The sequence below is a fragment of the Ornithodoros turicata genome, chromosome 1 (assembly GCF_037126465.1).
Source record: "Ornithodoros turicata isolate Travis chromosome 1, ASM3712646v1, whole genome shotgun sequence".
Taxonomy (NCBI): domain Eukaryota; kingdom Metazoa; phylum Arthropoda; class Arachnida; order Ixodida; family Argasidae; genus Ornithodoros; species Ornithodoros turicata.
In genome coordinates, this window is record NC_088201.1 from 108,937,893 (window position 1) to 108,959,430 (window position 21,538).

General features: G+C 46.1%; 1 protein-coding gene across 2 annotated transcripts; it reads left to right on the forward strand.

Moving 5' to 3' along the window:
* Positions 1-3,690: 3,690 nt before the first annotated feature.
* LOC135367590 (uncharacterized) lies at positions 3,691-19,904 on the forward strand. 2 transcript variants are annotated; one of them, XM_064600889.1, is made up of 4 exons: positions 3,691-4,757; positions 4,981-5,045; positions 5,299-5,607; positions 18,034-19,904. In XM_064600889.1, the coding sequence occupies exons 2-4, from the start codon at positions 5,009-5,011 to the stop codon at positions 18,042-18,044; spliced, it is 357 nt and encodes a 118-aa protein (XP_064456959.1). In that variant the 5' UTR covers positions 3,691-4,757; positions 4,981-5,008; the 3' UTR covers positions 18,045-19,904. The 2 variants fall into 2 exon arrangements, with proteins under 2 accessions (XP_064456959.1, XP_064456951.1); XM_064600881.1 differs by lacking the exon at positions 18,034-19,904 and having other exon boundaries at positions 5,299-6,056.
* Positions 19,905-21,538: the final 1,634 nt, after the last annotated feature.

Here is a 21,538-nt window from a genome sequence, read left to right on the forward strand (position 1 = left end):
TTTCCATTACATGGAGCACAGATGATGTGCAGCTCTTTAAGTCATCGCCGTACAGTTTTTGGCCCCTGCAGCTTCAGGTCAACGAACTCCCACAGAACGAAAGGTTAAAGCACACGCTACTTGGAGGCCTCCGGTTTGGCAAGAAAAAGCCTGATATGAATGTGTTCTTGAGACCCTTCGTGAAAGAAATGAACGAACTTTCTGCATCTGGTGGTGACCTGAACTGATAACCGTGGTGCAGAACACACTACAAGAGTATTTCCAGGACCCTCTTGTGTGGACTCTGTGGTTAGGGCAATGGTGATGAACGTGCGCAGTTGAATGGAGAATATGGGTGCGCGTGGTGCCACCGTGCTGGTGATGTTGTGAACAGAGGAAATCGTCATACACCGGTATATTCTGCTCATTACCAACAAAAGCATACATTACGTACCGACGCATCCTTTCGAAGAAGTGCATCTGTTGCAGAAGAAACTTGTGAGCCAAAACTTGGCGTAAAACGTGTAGACATCCTATTTATCTTGTCTCTCTCTTTCTCTCTCTCTCTTTTTTTTTGTGTTGGCTTTGTTAGATACACAGCAGGCATGTGGTTTGACCACAAAGCAGCATTCCCATGGGGCATAGGAAATACTATTCGTGAGGTGGACAGAAGGCTTTCGGTACTAAAGCCAATTTGGGAATAGGAGATATGCGAAATAGCGCCATCTGTCGAGTGCGCCGCTCCCGACCGCCATGGCTAAGGCAGATCTCTCACGAGCTGCAGCGCGGCTTGAGGGGATTCCGCTAAACAGGAATCCACGGCCGCAGTTTTTGAAGCACGACTTCTCGGTGGAGTACAGAACATTTCGGCGGAATGTACGAATGACAAACTGTTCAGAACTCTAGTCTCAGCAGCAGAAATAGTCCTACAGTTTTGCGGTCGATTCCATTTTCAGCGAGATCTCACACGGCATTGATCATCGACGTTCGGCATTTGCATTTACTTTGTTTTCTGCAATACTTCACTTTTTAGTTTTAGCTGATATTGTCATAGGTGGGGAAGTTACTTTTATTTTGTAGTGCACTACCGTTACTCACTACTTTTTCAAAAAGTAACGCGTTACGTTATTCGTTACTGTTGCGGTTGTAGGTAACGCGTTACTAACGCCGTTACTTCTGATCAGTAACGCCGTTACTTTTGCATTACTTCATGATGAACATAACTTACATGTACGATTTATTGCAACGCAGAAGTAGTTGATGTTAAAAATTTTCATCTGTGAGCTTCGCCCGTTGGGCTGAGAGGACGCCTAATGACCAGTGAGTGCTCCTTATCAAGGTTGATAGAGACGGTGACCTTTTATCGCACACAGTACCAATCCAAACAGCCAATCCCTTGGTACTTTGTTACTTGTCCAGAGAGAGGCTATTTTTCTGCCGCTTTTGCCCCATTCGTCCGAGAAATACCAGAGGGAGTGAAAAACAGAGGTGGTAAACAAAGGTGACATCTCAACCAGGGTAGGTCAATAACCCTTCTTTTGCGTTCTTCGTGAGTGTCGATGTGACCTTCTTCTCATTGTTGAAGATAAATAGAAAAAATCGGGGATTTTCCCGAATTCTGCAGGCACGGTCCTCGCTCAAGCATTCAAGTTTAGACGATGAAGCAATGTTCCCGAACACGTAGTAACGCATAACTCCGTTACGCGATAGTTATTAAAAATGTAATGACGTTACGGTCTCATTATTTTCTCCCAAATGTAATGCGTTACCATATTTCACTACTCGAATGTAACGCGTTACCGGTAACGCACTACTTTGTAACGCGTTACTCCCCACCTATGGATATTGTGATGGTAAGATTAAATGAGATACTGTCTTATAAAAGGGAATATTTTGATGCAGGAGTTATTCATACCATTTGCCGCACTGTGCCGAGCATTCTCTTCCTTAATGTTTTGAGATTCTGGTGACCACGCCACGGTTGTAGTGCTGCTGCATTTGGTAGTTGTGATATATAATTAGACGAGATAGTACTAGGTTTCAGATTTAGATGTTGGAAGGTATCTGGTTCTATCATCGCTGCTTGCTCTCCTTAAGCCACGACTTGACCCGTTTGTCGAGCATGTGACTTCATGACTAACATTTATTTGTTATTTAATAAATAAATATTTGATCAACATAAATGCCATGATTCTGAACCTGTAATAAGAGTGGTTTTATCCTACGTAGTTCGACTACAAGAAGTGATCTTCCTTACCACACACACAAACACAAATAAGATTTAAAAGCAAATATTCATAGATGATGTCCTATTCTCGCGTTCTGGCCTATTTAGTGGCTCGACTAATTTCTTTTCTTACTTTCCCTTGTGCACAAGAAACTGGAACACAGTCGAGAACACATGTAGAGACCGCAAATTATTGTGCACATGCTTATTTGGAGTTAGGATGTACGTCAAGAGAGCGCACTAGGTACATATGCAAAACAATATTCCAATCTATCACATTTGACAATTCACCTGCGGGTTATGATATAATTCACCATAAGTTCAGTGATTTTACAAAAAGAGTCAAATCAGGATCACTCATATCACATTATGGGTCTGCCTCTAAGGTTCTGCATCAGTGGTGCATAAACGAGCGGCAAATGTCTGATTCTAAAGTGACTGCATACTCGTATTAATTCTGAATGATCGAGAATGTTAAGCAAGCTTTACTCCTTAAGCTTTAGTCTGGCCCGATAGTAGCCTCAACTACAGGATACTATTTCAGGTTTTTTCTTCATGTCATTTTCTTCCTAGTGCTCAGTTACAGCGATTCATGAATACGCACCCTTTTGTCGTTTTATTCCTCTCTGCTAGTACAGCTTCGCGCAGCAGTGTAAACACCTTCATCACTAATAACATTGTGTTTTGTTCTTCAGAGTTTCACCATACGCAGTCCTTTTCACGACAAAAGGTTTTGGTAATCAGACGATTCTTTACTAAGCAGAACGAAACGCTTGCAGTGTCGTGTACACTATGCTGCCGGCTGCTGCCTTGCTGCACAACAAACTTTTACTAACGCAGTGTTACATGAGGCGCTTACACATAGGATGACAACAGAAGCCCTTCAGCTGCCACTATTCAGTCAAACTTACTCAGGGGCAACGCAAACCGTGTACACGGAACAGCGGGGCCATGCTTCCCAAGTGTCGCCTCGACGAAAATGGCGCGAGCGCGTTTTCGCTAACTAGGCAAGAGAGGGCGCTTCATTTCGCATATCTCCTATTGTCACGATTGCCACACTAACCTGAGCAAAAAAAAAAAAAAAAAAACCCTGGAAGAAATCAGTGTCGGAATTGGGCTTCATATTTTTCTCCCCTTCTGCTGTATCGAGAACTGGCTTCCCCATATTACAAGAACTGGATAAAGTTCGTTGTGCTTATGCATTTATGTTTAGGAAATGTGTAGCACTTGACAAGCTGGGAGTAGCAAGGAAAGAAATGCATACATGTTTGACAGAGTATGAGACACTGTATGCCCTAGAGTATATGACGTTTAACACGCATATTCTAAGCCATGTCGCGGACTGTGTCGAAATGCGGGCCCTTGGTGTAGTGTTCGCTAGTCGGCATTTTAGTCCGTTTGTATTTGCCGCCTTACCCAGGCATATGCGCTATGGCAGCGTGAACACGCGCTGTATGGTATCGCGTGCAGGTTACCTCTTTCTTAGCGCTCTGCGCTGAACATGGTGTCAGATGTGGGATCGTTCCATGAAGTCCGCCATGTCTACTGAAGATGTCACGTCTATCCCGATGTTTGCGGGATCTGGTCTCCAGCTATCTCCGAAGTTTGACTTCGCCAACCCGGGCTCTTGGGCGGAGTGGCTTTACCAGTTTGATGATTATCGTTACGCTTCAGGCCTTTACCAAGCACCCGGTGATGTCCAGGTCCGGACGTTGCTCTATGCCATGGGCTCTCAGGAAGCTCGACGGGTCCTCGAGACTCTAACCTTGTCTGCCGAAGACTGGACCTCGCTGGAAGTGGTCAAAGAGAAGCCCACAGGGCACTTCATTCACCCCGTCAACGAGGCTTATGAGCAGTTTTGAAATCGTTACGGCTTGATCAGCAGCAGCGGATGGAGTATATATTCTCTTTGAGCGTAATCAGAAAGAGTTAACGCATGCTTTCAAAACTGAAGTTATTCATTGAAAGCCATATGCTATTTGTTTTAATTTCAGCACATCAAAGGTATGGTACCGCAACTGTTGCGGCGAAACACCTGATCTGATCGTCATTGACGTACTTGTTCTTGTTCAATACATCAAGGTCCAACAATACGTTTTGGATGACGCAAAGTTTCTCTTTGTCTCACAACCTATAGTTTTAGTGGCCACATTACGTGGTGTCCACAGCAGATACGCCATAGCACGGCAGACTGAGTAAGAAAAACTGGTATCTTTCTGAACCGTGTGAGTTCCAGAATATTTCCAATGGTATACAAGCGCTCGAGGCTCCACTCCGTTAAAGTTGTACTCACGTACTGGAAAGAAATTAGACAATATGTCTACCACCTCGGAATATTTACAAGTATTCACAATCATTAGCTTTCTATTGTTTATCCTATTCTATTGTCCATGCTCTTAAACTGTTTGGTACCCAGAAAGTCTATCATTGATATCATTGTACGGGTCACTGTACGGAATGAAAGCGACAAGAGTTCTGGACAGCGAGAACGGGCCCTATAAAATACGGTGCAAACTCGGAACACATCACAACTCCTCCGACGACAGCAACGGTGAGTGGTAGAACACTTCTTTCTTTCTCTCTCTCTCTCTTTCGTTTTTTTTTTTTTCAGCTATGGACGCTCTACGACTTGTGTTCCTAAATTCCTAGAACGTCAACTTCTATCGCTTGGTTTCTATAGATTTTTCCTTTAGATCTTCCGTGTTGTATTCGTATTCCTATTGATGTCAGAATTAAGCCAGACGAAAACAGTTAAATGAGTTTGCCTTTGCTAGTCACTCCAGAAGGATTACAAAAGCCAAGATGCGTCTTGCTCTCATGATCGCCACTTTGGTCGTTGGTGAGTGAATGATCGCTCTTCTTCAACTTCAGGTAAACCAGCAGAGCATTCAATATGTATGTTTTACAGTTCTCTTCTGCTCCTCGCTAAGGGACACAATCCAAATCAAGTGCTTGTTTCTCACGTCTCCACCTCGTACCAAGATCTAGAATTTGACTTCATAAGCTTTAAATTATACCTGTATCGTTTTCTTGTTCGGAACACTGGACTTGTGAAACTTGTAGAGCTGTACCTGTACATTTTCTCCCTGCAGGAGCCTTGTCAGCGTCGGCGGCTGAACCTTTCGAGGTATTAGACACGGACTCTGTCTCTTTGCCGGACTTCGAATTCACTGGGCTGGGACCCCACAAGAGGGACGTGAAGTTCGTCCAGGGAAAGGTAGAGGGTCTGAGCTCGCTCCTCAGGACCTTTCGTGATCATAACGGACGTTACGAGGGCGAACTGTCTGTCACCGGCCTCAAGTTCACCTACAAGGCTGCAGCCACTAAACCAGAGCAAGAGTTCGACGTGGTAGTGGAAGTGCAACATGGACGACTGAGCGTAGACAGCGAGAAGGTTGAAGGTGCGCACTTTCCTACCTTTAGATGTGAGACAAAGAGGCAATACCTTGTCATTGGCGAGAGTCGAACCCCCTACCTCTTCCACTTCGCTGACTTTTGTCAAATACCCCCTAGTGTGGTAGTTGAGACGTCGATGAGACTTCCTCTGTCTCCTCTTGGTGGTAACTGTCTTCTATCCAGCCTCGGCGACTTACACTACAATCAAGTTGCACTATACTCCTTGTGGGAGGTGCATGCAGTCGGTATTTGAAAAGGGGGGCACCTCAAAGGAGCTGGTGACGCAGAGTCTATTTATGAATTTCATCGTCACACCAGTTGTAAAAGTAAAAGCGAGTTGTAAAAGCTAGGCCTTGTGAAATCTCTGTACGCGATAGATTTTCCTGCGCAAGAGCTTACAAATACCCCATGTTGAAGATCGGTTGATTAGAGGAGGGGGAAGACGGAGGAACGAACCGAGCTCGCGCTGAGCAATAAACGAGGCATTTCGATGTCTGCTTCTCAACCTGAACGGAGGCTACTTCTTCTTACTCAACATAGTTTTGGCGCCTTGCATCGTGCAACCGAATACAGTTTCTACTGCGCAGGTATGCTCGCTGGGACGGTCGACGCAACCGGTCACGACGGTCCAGTACAGGTCCGAGCCAATCAGTACGCTGATCACCGAATCCAAACCTCCGCTAAGCGACGGCTCATGAGCGAGCTGCATCTCTTTCTTGTGCAGACTGGATCTTAACTCCGGAGTAATGTCTGCGCTACTCACGGTGCAGACCTCTGGAACCTCTAGCGCGTCAAGCGCAACAGACTTGTCGCCGAGCAGGCTGCAAAGCTCCACCCTCACCTTGCGGCAGTGATAGCGCTGACGGCGTGTCATGACCGGAATTCAGGGACACCTCCTCTGATGCAGGTTCTGCCTGATAGCAGAAGAACGTGTAAGAAAGCCAACTTGAAGGAAAGTATGCGGCGAGGAGGAAGGAAGATGGAATGACACGTGGGCAGACGAGAAAGGGAATTTGTACATCAGATATCGCGCGCGGAGCCCGGCTATCAGCAGCAATTGCCCAGCGCAGAATGAAAACGTGATGAATCAGCTTTGATAAGCTTTGCCAAACTTTTCTTCGCTGTGCTGCTGCTCAGAGTTCTGGGGTGCTGCTCGTAGCGTGTGGAACGGGGTGATTGCCACTTGTAAGGCTAGCCCTGGTCCATTTTTTGTTCTCTCTGCGGGGAATGGGGATGCCGTCGACGATGACCAATGTGTGTCCTGGGGCGACTTCTGAGGGAAATGTGCCGACTTATGTGCGACAGCGTCTGTGGAAAAGCCCAGAAATTATCCTAGATTATGCTGAAAAGAAATTACGCTAAGAAAGCGAATTCAGTAGCTGCACCTCACTTTGTTACTTGCACCTTGTTACTCAGTGATCACTGTATCGTACGCTTCAGTTTGTTCTTGGCCTTATCATGAGGACACTTCAATGCTTAATTCCAAATTTTGCGTCTTAGTCTCTTCCCGGCACCATCAAGAATGCTTGTCGGTTATCAACTCCCTCCCTTAGAGAAATAAAAATAAGAAAATAAACAAGCGGAAGACTGCTTATTTTCAGAACGTCTAGAGGTGAAAGCAGAGTCACGTTCGGCACAAGAAAGTGCCGAAACCAACACTTCCTATAATGTCGGGCATGCACGCTTACGTCACCTATATGAAGGGCTGCGACCTGCTTCGAGCTTTCTTCTCGTTCGTTCTTTCATTTGCTTCATGGCAGCATCCACAATAGTAACAGCAGGCCTTCCAATGCGACGCAAGGGACAGGCCTTCTCCATATCCTGGAGGTGTTGCTCAAATACGCGCTCGAATCAAAGACAAAAGGAAGAGAGATACCCAAGCAGCACATGTCTCGAGTGCAATAGTTGTGGATGGTATGTGTATTATCAATGTAATTAGTGCGGCCGTTAATTATTTTTGTAATGAATCTTCATAATTCCTGAAAACAAGCTGAGCGCGCAATTCCAGATTGGGAGAAGACAACCCTGAGAAGTCTAGTCAGCAGGAATCGAAACAGTAACACTTCTCTGTGCCCTTAAAAAATGAGCGAAAATGCACTATCGTCGAGAGTTGCCGCGAGTTCGGCAGCTACTCTTTCCTATCACCTTCACTGTCACCGTTTGACGATACTGACATCACGCTGTTCCTCAAAACATGGGGCCCCCCGCTTCCTAGCGTCCTCGTTGTTTTTCTCTCGTTAAAATCTGTTACAACGCAGACATTTATTAAGCAGCGGAATCGGTGATTACCTTTTTGTTATCTGCCAGGTTTTTACAGTAATGCATTTGTAGTTTTATTGTGTGACGTTTATGTCATCACATCGCGAACTGTGTTGTGCAGATCAAACGAGATAACGAGCAAAGAAAATCAAGTACGGCACGTTTTATGATAATATAGACTGAGAAACAACATCGCTATTTCCCTCGCTCCAGGGACAAAGCGGGCTGTTCCATGATTTCAGGAACAACCTGTTGTCAGTTGAGAAGTGGTGACACCGAGTCAGGGAGAGGAGAAATTGCCGCAAAACCCGAACAGTGTTCAATTATTTTGTATGTTCGCACATTTTTTTTACTAAAGCGCAAAAAGGTTCTGTGATTTCGGTTCTTGCGGCGTAGGCCCCTCAGGGTTATGCTCTACATCTTTGCAATTACGCAGTCAACGTATTTTCACTAATTATAATGATTTATCGCGAATGTTAGTTAACGGCTGCGCTATCTGTTTATACGCCACCACCTTTGAATTGGTCGCGTACGGAATAGATATATTGAACGACTTTTGCGAGAAAGTCATTTTGAAAGTCATTCGCGGATTTCATCAAATTCATTCAGTCTTACTTTATCTACCCTGTATGCAGGGTATCCCAGCTAAATGTGATCATACTTTTTAAAGATATATCTATCACTTCCTCCGAGATGAAATCAATTTGAGATATAGCGTATGCTCAAGGGCATTCCCTGGGAGGGCATTAGCAGACTCCTAAGGCAATGTCTTAATTCTTTCAATAATTAACTTTTTAATTAGAAAAGCTACGAAGTTGTTCCAATGAGAAAATCTTATCTCTTCGGTCACCAGATACCAAAGCCGTTTTCAGAACAAAAGTCTGTTCGATATATCGCATGAAAAAAATTCGTGAAGAAACACCTTTTTTTTTTTTTGTTCATTGTGCATCTTCGAAAAAGCGTCTTTCGATGCCCCCCGATGCGAGAGAGTGAAAGAGTACAGTGCCGACTCATGCGTGGAAGATTGGTTAACTTGCGGAAAGAAAAAAAAATGTATCGGGGTGACTCTATCGGTGCTGCGCTTATCGTGAGCTGCATTTTCCGTCTTTTTTTAAAAAATCTTTTTCACGGACTCAAGAGGCGACAGTGTGCTCTTTCATTCTCTCGTGTTGGGGGCGAAGGAAAGACGCCACTCTAGAGATGCGTAATAAATAAAATAAAGAAATGGTGTTTCTTCACGATTTTTTCTTCTGCGAGCGATCTATCGAACGGATTTTTGTTCTGAAAACGGCTTTGGTATTTGGTGACCGAAGAGGTCAGCTGTTCTCATTGGAACAACTTCGTAGCATTCATAATGAAAAATTAATTATTGAAAGTTAGATAAGACATTGCCTTAGAAGTCTCCTAATGCCTTCCTAGAGAGCGCCCTTCAGCATATGATATATTGCAATTGATTTCATATCGGAAAAAGTTATAGATATACTTTTAAAAAATATGGTAACATTTAGCTGGGACCCCATGTATATGACAATAAACACGCATGGTATTTTTAACATATTCATTATTTTGCTATAAGAACGAGTTAACCCGTAAGGAGGTTACGGCCTTGCACAATTCTGCATGAGAACGAAAAATTTGGCGAGGTACAGAATAAAGGATGTTTAAGCCACATGTCCGAAATTTATGTTAAATGATTGAAATATATCTACACTGCGAAAAGCATGCGTAGGAATTTCTTCACTTTAATTCCAATTACCATTAGAGCGAGTCAGCTGACCCGCATAATTGGTTCCGTCGTCATATTGACATCGAATGAAAATTTGGTGAGTTGTGGCTTAACGTCCGTTGTTCCCTGTAAAGACACAAGTTCGATCTACATTACCGTAATTTCACGGGTATAAGCCGCACCGCAGATAAGCCGCAGCACCCGTTTTTAGGGACGCTTGGAAAATTTTCTGGCAGATAAGCCGCGGGCAATACGACGCAACTGATTTGTGCGACAAAGGAGACCGTAGAGAAGGCCATAAACCTTGAGGTTCATATTCCGGGGTCGGCATGTTTACAACAAAGGAGGTCAATTCTAGTGTTCTACCAAGACCGGATTGTGCCCTTGTCGCGTGTTTTTCATGGATCTTCTTCCAGAAGACATGAATCACTGTCACCACTTTTGTTAAAGCTGCTTCGGGAAAGGCACCAGGAAGATCAATCTACTCGTATGTTCACGCGCCCGTGTTACGCACTGCTCGTGCATCGGCGGGGCGGTGCAGTTCCAGAGATACTGTCGGCCCTTTCGTTAAAAACAGTGTATGGGGAAAATACCAGGGAAAAATAGTCATCATATAAGCCGCACCGGTGGATAAGCTGCAGAGCGCCAGTGAGAAAAAAAAATCGCGCATAAGCTGCGGCTAATACGCGTGAAATTACGGTACATAAAAAATCTAAATTACAAAAAACATGCTTGCAACTTTGTGCATCTATTTAGTTTCACCATTATAGAGCGCGTCCAAGTTGGCTTTCACCAGGACTCCGTCGTCATATCGATCTCGATGAATGAAAATTTGATGAGTTCCGCCTTGACAGGGAACAAAGGACGGTTAAGTCACATGTTTGAAATTGATGGTAAATGATGGGCAAGCGTGTACACTCAACAAACACGCGTGGCACTTGGTGCATTTCAATTAGTTTCCCCATTACAGCGCGTTAAAGTGTACCCGCGTGACGATTCCGTGTCAGATCGACCTCTATCAATGTAAATTTGATGAGTTCCGCCTGGACTGGGAACAAAGGACGTTTAAGCTACATCTTTCAAATTTATGGTAAATGATGGACAAGCATCTACACTACAACAAACACGCGTGGCACTTGGTGCATTTCAATTAGTTTCCCCATTACAGCGCGTTAAAGTGTACCCGCCTGACGATTGCATGTGAGGTCGACCTCTATCAATGTAAATTTGATGAGTTCCGCCTTGACAAGGAGCAAAGGACGTTTAAGCCACATGTTTGAAATTGATGGTAAATGATTGACAGGCATCTACACAACAACAAACACGCGTGGCACTTTGTGCATTTCAATTAGTTTCGCCATTATAGCGCGTTAAAGTGTACCTGCTTGACGATTCCGTGTCAGGTCGACCTCTATCAATGAAAATTTCATGAGTTCCACCTTGACAGGGACGTTTAAGCTACAACTCTTTTCCCTGAGATGTTTGCATTCGTTACAGATCCGAAATTTATGGTAAATGTATCATGTATCAGCGCTACAACAAACACGCGTGGTAATTCGTTCATCTTAAATACCCTTACCATTAGAGCGCGTCAAAGTTTACCCACATAATTGATTCCGTTGTCACATCGATCTGGAGTTCACAGTCAAGAAAGGGCGTTTATGCCACAAGTCCTAAATTTATTTTAATACAGCATTATTAAGCCAAAACTCTGACGCTCTCGCCCTGCCGTTACTCTCATATCTCTTTTAAACTACCTCAACAAAAAAAAAAAAAAAAAAGAAAAGGAAAAAGAGAGAAAAAAAAAGAAGCCGACAAAATCGGGGATCGAGCCACGGACCCCGAAAGCAGTGGTCAGAACTTTACCACTGAGCCAACAGTGCCATACGTTCTTCTCCCAGGAATGCAGGTACAGACGCTTCGCAAGCCACACCGAGCTTGTCAATACTTCTTTTGTCGTGGGAACAAAATAGGAGCGTCCCACAACAGCGCACAAAGTTGCACAGCGTACAAGACAAATTCAACTTTCATGTCCTACATGCGCATTTTCCGGAGAACCCACTGTTTTAGCCAAGTACAACAAAAATAGCACACCAGTGCATTCTGCCATGAAGCCAATACGGCGAAAATAAGTCCTCCGGGAACAAAACTGTGACGCTCTTGCGCTTCTATTCCACTAGTACACCATCGATGGTCATCTCACAGCAACACCCATGTGTGGGCTTTTCTTTCTAAAGCTCAGCGTCAACAGATATTCTAACAAATCCAGGTGGAATGCATTGCTTCAATGGAGGGCAGCGAGTACGCCGGTCAAGCCAACTTTAAGAAACCGTGTCCCGGATTTCTGGGAATGCGAATTCCCAAATGTGAAGACGGTTAGATCCTCTTCGTCGATGCAGGGAAGGCCAAGCTTCAGCGAGGTGTCCTTTCGTACGAAAGTTCGCTGACTCCCAGTACACTCTTAAGCCGGTAGCGGATAAATTGAGCATAGAAGCACAATGATAGCGTATGTAAGCGCTATTCCCAAAGAACGCCGAGCGATTTATCCGCTACATCAAGGAAACACGAACAGTATCAAGAAAAATGCAGAAACCTAACAAACAAAAGAAGATTTTTCGCCCCCTCCAGGCCGCTTCAGATACCCGTTCAGCGCTATATTGCAGGAAGGCGGATAATACAGTCGACCCCCGTTTATCCGGACGGTGCCGTTCCCGGCGAAATCGTCCGGATACCGGGGCATCCGGATAAATGAAACGACCGAATACAAACGTCCTACAGAGCAAGGTTTAATTAAAACACAGAAATCTCGTCAATGACAGCTGTTACATAGTAGTGTAGGCACTCGATTCCTGCAAACTTTTGCTAATTGCATGGAGTTGAGCCACGCTGTTGCGCTGCTTGAAGAATGTCAGTGCGGACACAAAGTGTTAATGTCGGAGGCTTGTTTCTCACTGATGTCATCGGCACTGTCTTGCTGCACATCATCGGAGGCAACAGCAGCAATCACACCGTCATCAGTCATAGCTGCACACGCGTCATCATCCTTATCAACGTCAACATAGTCAGAAATCGCAGCATCATGTGCGGCAGTCGCAGTGAGCCTCTGCATCAGGGATCGCAGCTCAGCTAGGGGAATGTCTTCATCCGCCAACGGGCCGTAAGCAGCAGGCCCTCGGGTTGGAGTTTTCCCCTCTAGAACCGGACAGTTGCTCGAGATATTTCCAAATGACTGGACTGGTCAACGTGACCCAACGCACACAAAGAGGAAAGGGGGTCATCGTCCACAGTTGTCTCCCCTACGGAGGAATGTAGGTCCCTGACGTGTAACGGGAACGACCCCAACACAGCGAAAAGGGTGACGAAGCGGGGTCAGCGTCTCCTCTTACTCACCGCAGTCCGGATAACTGAAGCTGGATTACAAGAATTTTCGACTCTCGTTCCCTGGAATTCTTGTCCGAGTCCGGAAGCTGAAGTCCGGATAAACGAGAACAAAATACATGGAGGAAAATCCGTTCCCGTGCCTTTTGTCCGGATACCGCGGGATCCGGATAAATGAAGTCCGGATAAACGGGGGTCGACTGTACTACAGCGTTTACCAAGTGCACATCTCCGTTATACGCTCTCCTTGGTCAGTTAGCTGAAGGTTGATGACCGTGGAATGCTAGGAACACTCGGGCTCGGTGTCTCTGATCCCTCTATGCACCTTTTGTCACCCTCGCAAAACCCCTTCGTGCACGCGGGTCCAGCACGTGGGGGCTTGTTGGAGCTTGGAGCCGCGTCCAAGTGACCTCGTTGAAGAGACAAAGGATACAGTTTTGACTTGGCAGACATATTGTCGGTCACGGGCCGCCGTTATGGCGTTAACGGGTCTTCACATTGCCGGTGTGTTCCGGGGGTCCTGCGCTGACTGTTGTTGTGATGGTTATCAACGTACAGTTGAATTCATACCGCTCGCTCCACATTTGCCTGTCGGAGCATGTATTAAGTGTTCGCAGCCGCCTGTGAGCCACTGGAACGCCAGTAAGTGTGCGGCCTCGCCGATGTTCCCAGTGAACTGATGAGAAGCTTAATTTTAACTTGCAGTTATTGAAGCACTTCGCATAAGCCCTAATCTGGGCGATAATGGGTAAGGCTCTGCTTCTGAATGTAATACAGCTTGAAGTTCGTGCGTTAACTGTTGTGTGGCTGTGACATGCAAGTCCGTCCGGGCTTCCTTGTTTCAGGCACGCTTCTCTTCGCGTCTCAAAGCGCTTCGTTTTCATCTGGTGGGCCGGATTCTGCTGCTATAGTTGCACCGTCAGGACAAATGCCCAGTACGTTTCGATGCGCACAATGTTGTTTCGTACCATTATTATCTTGTGTGATTTGTTGCGTCATGCAATTTCTGTGTGTGTGTGTGTGTGTGTGGTGGTGTGTGTGTTTGTGGGGGGGGGGGGGGGGCTCACGCCCGTTTACTCCTGTACTGGTGACTTGGGGCGGGATTCTCTTGTTAGTTTTACCGTGAGCACAATGCACCCGCCTTGCCCTCTCACCTCAAGTATGGGATATTTTCTTGTAATGCCACCATCCCATAATTAATATATGTTGTGTAGTACACGTAAGCTCAGGAAATAAATTTCGGATTGCCAAATTCCCTCGCATTATTAGCATGTTATATGGATATGTGCCGTGATTTGTTGCAAACGTTTTGTTCGTTGGTACTGCCCTGATGCGACGGAGCTTTGCTTGGCGGAGCTTGTCCAATGTGAACGTATTATGTGAATGTATGAATTAGGCGATACCCCCTTAATTTCTTGATATTTTGGCCAGGCAAAATAACCAAAAGAAACAAGAATCGAAAGGGAAATGTGACGGCGAAAGTAAAAAAAAAAGAATGGAATGGTAAAACGGCGAGGATATGTCCGTTCTGTCGCTTCCTTTCGCCAATATTTTGCATTTGCATTTTTCTTCTTTGGTATGTGGTATGGTATTTCGTAATCGGTATGAACTACTGCGAATGATGACATGTTTTGTTCTGCTTCTCCTTTGATACTTCGGCCATTATAGTCAGAATGAGCTCCTCCTTGAAGCAAAAAGACGATGGGAGTACCATGCACTTGGTGTAGCGGTGGGAAAACGCATTCCCGGATATGGTCACTGAAACCGCGAGCAACCAAAATAGAAACTTAAATCATATGGTATGTGGTATGGTTGAGTGTGTTGCAGCATTAATTTTCTTCATGCTGGGCACGTTGCAGCTACGGACGTAGGGGTGGTGGTTCCACCTGACGCAAGTGAAATTATCAACTAATCATAATATTGGGATGCACGCAGACTTCCTTCATAGCCAAGCTGGCCAAGACAAGGAGGGGCAGAAGGCTAAGACGTGAGAGACATGCCAGAAAAGATAATGAGTGGGCATAAGCAACTGTGCCAAAGATGAAGTTGAAACTGAAGTGATCTCCCTGGATGATGCCATATCCGAACTAGAGGTGGGTGAAGGCTGACAAAATTGTACCGTTTGTGTTCCAGCTGCAACAAGGCAGATGAATGTAATCTGATTTGCAGAGCCTCAAGTCTGCCAATATTGCATACGACATCAAGAGGATGTCACTGCTGCTTAAGACTACAGCCCAGATCAGGAAAGCCCAGCATGTCAACATTCTGCCAGCGTATTTCCTTGACTACCAAGTGGTAAGTATACGAACGTTTTATTTTACTGTCAGTTTCACGTGACGTATTAATTAATCCTGTAGTTGTCAGTGGAAGCGGAAGTACGCTTTCGAAAGCCCATCCATCAAATGGAAGAGAATATGGCAAAGGTTTTGGAAAAAATCCAGCGAGTGAAAGGCGATAACACTATCACCTACCTCGAAATTGATTCTCTACTCCGGCCAGCTCGATCCCGTTACCAGCTGATAACCTTGGTGAGTGAAACTTGCACTTTGTTGCATTTCCCAAACTTTTAATTGAAGCAAAATACTAAATATTAGCTTCCAAGAATTTCGCAGCAAAAAGCAGACATTTAATTTCGGGCTACGTTTCGAGTTTCAAAGCGACATATTTGTGGGTTCATTGGTTCGCGCTGGGTTCTATCAATTTCTTTTAATAATTTCGTTCTCTTGAATAATACCTATCGTTGTACTTATTCGTGATTGTCAGAGCAATGCATAATTCTTCGCTCCTCACGTGTCAGGAAAATTGTCCCGAGGAAGTTGTCGCGTCAGGACCAAAAATCTTCTTTGGAAGCCAACAGCGTTCTATCTGGTGCGGAAAAAAAAAAAACCAAACCAGAAGTTATACTGGAGAGCACCGTGACGCTGGAGAACGCCCTCATCTTATGTGCAACGGTCTACTATATCAAAAAGCTCACCTACCCAGCGGTATATTCACAACTACTGGGACTAATTCAACTGCAAATACTGAACGACGCTGATATCCCCGAGGCGCTGAACACACTTCCAGGAGTGGGACTCGTGTCCGTAGCGGCGTCCCCTTACGAAAATAAACGTCTCCTTTCAATTGACCGTCAATTGACTAAAGTCAACGTATGCCAGTGAAATGTCAATTTACGTTTAATCTATGGGTGATTGATTCTTATCGTTTTCTTATTGATAACTGGCCGGAGTCTTGATATTGACTGGTGACTATTTTCGATTGAGATTAGGCACTGTATTGTCTGACTCTTATGTGCCTTTTTATGGACACATATAGAGCACACGTTGCAGGGAAACACAACCCATCCGATGCACCATGCAGTCCTCCAAACGTCGAACACACAATTCTCGAAACTTCGAACAGGCTGGCTCTGTAAAGCTCAATCAAGATCACCCTTACTGACGAACACGACAGTTCCTCAAACGAAATGGCCGACGAATTGTTCAAGCAAGTGGCACCCAGACACGCTTCGATATGAGAAGCAGTTGCAATTTTGCACGCGTATGCGTGACCGTTGAGACAGGAAACAACCTGTAACGAAACCGAAGTGAATATCACGCTGGCATTGTTCCAACGTGAATGCTGAAATAGTACACTATTTTCTAACTCACGTCCTTGCAATCGACAGTCCCACGGTCACAACAGAATACAATTAATTTCGCTTGTAACGTACATCGACGCATCACCGATGTAGCCGGCCCTCTCCTGCCGCCATTTGCAATGCGTCCACCGTCTGCAGCAGAATGCACTTCGATGGTTAAACACGAGTAAGACGCAGGTGTCGTACGATGCATCACAGCTAGGTTGACTTAACTTAAGCGAACATTAAACCTGTACTTAAAAAGCAAGGTTGTCATCCTTCTCAAAGGCGAGGTTGCAGGTTGCAGCGCAGACAACGGGCAACAACGCGGGAAGGGAAAGAATGCACTGCGGAAGAATACGCGGTGCCATGTCACTTCTCACCGGAGGAGCGCGGAGCAACGTAGTACGCTCCACCCGAAGCATGGAGGTAAGAAACTAAGGAGATGCCCTAAGCGCCTCTCCCAATGCAAGCGAGCGTGCTGTGACCCGCGCATGGCATTGTGGTTAGTTGCCCACACACGTGACCCATAAACGTCACGGCAAGACGTCATAAAACATGGCGTCCTCCATGTCCGCGGCGTATCTTACCTGAATACAGAGACGAGCTGCGGCCGAATAACTTGTTTCCGCTTTCATAACATCTTAGAAGTTATCACACCCGTTGAAACACAAGATAGATCATCTCAGTGTGGAAGCAATGGATCACAAATCGCTAGAAGACGTACGTACGTCATCGTGACATTGCCTGGCTTCTCTTCTGTTTTGCTCAACTTTTGTTGTGATTTATCACGCGGCAAATGTTGAAACAACCCATAACCTTCAAAGTATTGTGCGAATGGACTCCTTGAAGGTAAGACGTCTGCTGAAGATGAGGTTTGCTAAACTTCCAATCCTCCGAGCAGACCGCCATAACGCCGAAACATGTGGGGATCACGTGACCGGGCAACTAGATGGGCGTGGTATTGCCAGGAGCGACCGCTAGAGGGGTCCCACGGCCCTCCGATCTTATAGCCCTCTCCTTAGTTTCTTACCTCCATGACCCGAAGGCACACATATTCAGCCGGTACACATATTATTCAACAAGCACACGAGTACACGGTTCAGGTGGCACACATGTTATTCAGTGGGCACAAAGCCGTTCCATATCGACGTGACGGCTTCGTACCGGCCGAAATTTGGCGATGGGGATCGCTGTGCTTGCTACTTGATAACCGTTATGGTTGTGTACCGGCTGCACTTTCTGTGGTAAAAAAGTAACGCAAAATTCAATTTGCTGCCAGTTGACTCATGGCAATTAAAATGCAGTCAATTTGTGTCAGGCTTTTGATTGACTAAAGTCAATAAAAAGTAAAGAAAGTAGGAAGTCAATAGGGTCAATAAAAAGGAAGCCGATTGTCAATTAAAAGTACATTTTCTTTTTTGTAAGGGATCATCGTTTCTCTTCCAGAGGTCACATAACACAGAGAGGTGACGTCTTGAACAGTGGCGGCACCCCAACCAAGTAGCATTGCGACAGCTGCGAGCGAAGCGGCCGTGCTTGCCACACTTGAAACAGCAGTTCTTGGCTGTCAATCTTCTTCTCTTGTCATCCGCCGAGATGGCAACATGGCATTCCTGAACAGTGTGACTTGCCAAGTTGCTGAGCGGACAAGAGGGACGAGGATGCGATGAAGATGCGGCCAAAGCCAGTGCTGTCGGTAGGCTGGACGACGCTACGGGAGCTTGGGAGGAACGATCCATAGGAGCAGTAACGGTCGAAGCAAGCTTTCCACGACCCGCACGTGTCTCCTCCCTACTTTCAACTTGTACTTGTAAGAATTGCATGATGTTCTTAACCTGCGCCGCTCGTGACGCCGCAGGTTCACGGGACGTAGCAGGTTCAGTAGCCGCTCGGAGACGCCGCAGCTTCAGTAGTCGCAACGTCCTCCTTCATGCGTTGACGGTACAGCACGGCTATATCCTCCGGCAACGACCGTATGAGCACCCTATGCAGCACAACAGCATACCCTGCGGAGGACACGCCAAGGGTTTCGAGGCAACTGGTACGGAAGAGAACCTGCTCGTAGAGCTCGCGGAGTCGGGCCAGCTGCGAAGAGTTCTGGATCGGCGTAATCGCAAGCAGACTGTCGATGTGCTCATCTACATGAGCCTCCGTACGACCGAAGCGCTGGGTTACAACATTGACTGCAGTTGTGTAGTTGTCCTCGGTAAGCCTCATCCATTCCACGGCGCGCTTCGCGTGTCCGGTCAAGTGGAATCGCAGGTACTGAGGGGTGGTGTAAAGCGCGTCCGGCTGGTGTTCATTCCGAAATGTGGAGGCTCGACGCAATTAGTATTTCAGACCCTGGGGAACCGCCCTGAGAAGAGCCAACGGCGGTGGTGCAGTTCCGTGACGCTGTCTACAAGGACAAAGGGCGTTATGTCGTGCCCATCATGCTAAAGTCGCAAGGCCACTTCGAACACGAATCGGACACGAAGCACGAATCGGACAGTTGCCGAAACGCGGCTAATGCGTCATCTACAATGCTTCCTGACCCAACCCGAAGTACTTCAGGAGTACGACAGCGTCATCAGGGAGTACCCGAAAGAAGGTCATGCAGAGGAAGTGCCAGCGAACGACGATTCAAAGATGGTATACTATCTTCACATCACGCAGTCGTACGTCGAGAAGCCGTCACCACGAAAGTTCGAGTCGTACGCGATGCGTCTGCTCATGAGCTGGAAAGTCCTTGGCTCAACGATGTGCTGGACAAAGGAGTGAAGCTCGGGGCAGAGTTGTTGCAGCTTCTGTTGCAGTTCAGATGCAGCCCAATAGTCCTCACCGCCGACATCTGCATCAGGCCGGAAGAGCGGGATCTTCTGCGCTTTCTCTGGTTTCACCAGTTACCTGCAGCGTCAGGACCTGGTCCTCCTTCTGTGTCCTCCTTCCGAGTGGGCAGCGGATCCGACGCCCGTTACAGCGACTATACCCTTTGGAGGCAGACGCAACCAGCGGCGCGAGGGAGGATGTTGAAGATAGGTTGATTAGAGGAGGAGGAAGACGGGGGGACGAACCGAGCTCGCGCTGAGCAATAAACGAGGCATTTCGATGTCTGCTTCTCAACCTGAACGGAGGCTAGTTCTTCTTGCTCAACACCCCACAATGGTAAGACAAGGTTCCAAAGCATATCTTCTTTGCAGCTGGAAACTTCACAGTGAAGGACCACCAAGTGAGGTCTCTCCACCAGCACGTCAGGGAACCAGTGGAATTCTCCAGCGACAGGGCCGAGAACAGTTTGTTTGAACAGCTGCTCAAGCAGAAATTGGCTCAGCTTCTGGACCAATCTTTCAAGTATTTCTTTGAGAATGCTGCCTAACATCAAGGTTCAATAACCTTCTCGTGAGCATTTCCTAACGCGCGAAATGCTTTATGTAGAAAGTGTAACAAATAAACGATATGCGCCTAATGGACCTTCACGAGTGGTGCTGTGGATGGGCGTTCCCAGGATTTTTCCAATCGGTGCAAAGTGCTTCGATGGTGGGGGGCGGGCAAAGCGTGCAACCCCCTAACCTCATTTCCTGCCCCACTGAAAAGACCTCCAGGTCTGATGTATTACGGGGCTGACAGGACCCCTCAGGTTGACGGGACGTCTCAGGACATCTCAGAAGCTGATGCCCTGATGCAACACCTGAATCAATGTGCAATTTCGTTTTCTACACTGCACCTGTGTGGGCGTGGTAGAATCATACAGTGTTATGATACACCAGAGATAGAAACAGACAAGTGCATGTCAGAAAACTCCATATATATTGACTTTCTTCGATGGTGCAGATATACTCAAGGCATGTACACTGCTATCAAATAACATAACTGTTATTTCAAATATCTTGCAGAATTGTGAATATTTAATATTAGCTGAAGAATCGCTCCAAAGAACTAGTAAATAGCAGCAACAGAAACTAGATTTAGCATTTGCATGTCCATGAAAGCGTACATTCATCATCAACACATACCGTCGTATTCAACAAAGCGTAAACTCATGGGACACAAAATTTCTTGAAATTTTCTTGAAAATTTCAAAATTTCTTGAAAACATTCTTCATTTGTGTTTCGTTCGTGTGTTTTGACTTGGGGACTCGTGACGCACCGTCTAGTTTGTATTGCTTGCGAAAGACGCCATCTAACTTCGGCGAGATTGGGTTCCCCACCAACTTGAGACAAATGCCGTAGACTGTGTACAGTTAGTCGGCACAAAGCGCGGTTGGTAACGATCTTCACGTCAGCGCTCATAATGCTGCCTGCGAACAGGGGTAAACGCGTAGAGGGAGCAGGGGCCCTATCCTGGTCAAAGTAATCGACCTCGATTACTTTAAATATATTCTGTCATTTGTGCACAATCGAAAAAAGCGTGAATATTAAAAGTGGCTGACACCTTTTATCAACCAATGGCCCAACGTGTTATCTTGGAAAGCGACCCGCCTTATCGGTGTTTCCTCCTGAGAATCCAAAGGCCACACCTGTGATCTGCCCGGCCTGCCTTGTAGCTTCGGTTCTTTAGTGTCGGAAGCGGAAAACTCTACCGGCGTAAAACTGAATTTCGTGGAAAATGCACGGAAAAGCACGCTCGTAATTTAATTTTTGCTGTTTGTCATTTGTCATGACGTACAGGTGTGCAAGACGGCAATGTTTGTGTGACACCGTGATTGTACTTGGCATTTATAATGCGGTATGTGCCCGTGAGATGGCGCTGATGGCAGGCAACAAAGCGATAAAACCGCAAAGGATCATGCAAAGGTTCGAACGGACAGTGTGGCACGAGCCGTAAACGCGTTTACGAGAAACCGGTTCGTGCTTTAAATTTTGATCAGCTTTTTTTATATATTTCTCTGTGTGTTCGTGTGCTCGATATGCGAAATGATAAGTGGCAGTTATGCTTCTTTTGCTCGTGAGCTGTGCGGGCGGTAATGGTACC

What these genes read in the sequence shown, in the direction of transcription:
- LOC135367590 (XM_064600881.1), top strand. Translation starts at nt 5,009, where the DNA reads ATGCGTCTTGCTCTCATGATCGCCACTTTGGTCGTTG. An exon ending in GATCGCCACTTTGGTCGTTG is followed by an intron (nt 5,046 to 5,298) that starts GTGAGTGAATGA and finishes TTCTCCCTGCAG; the next exon opens with GAGCCTTGTCAGCGTCGGCG.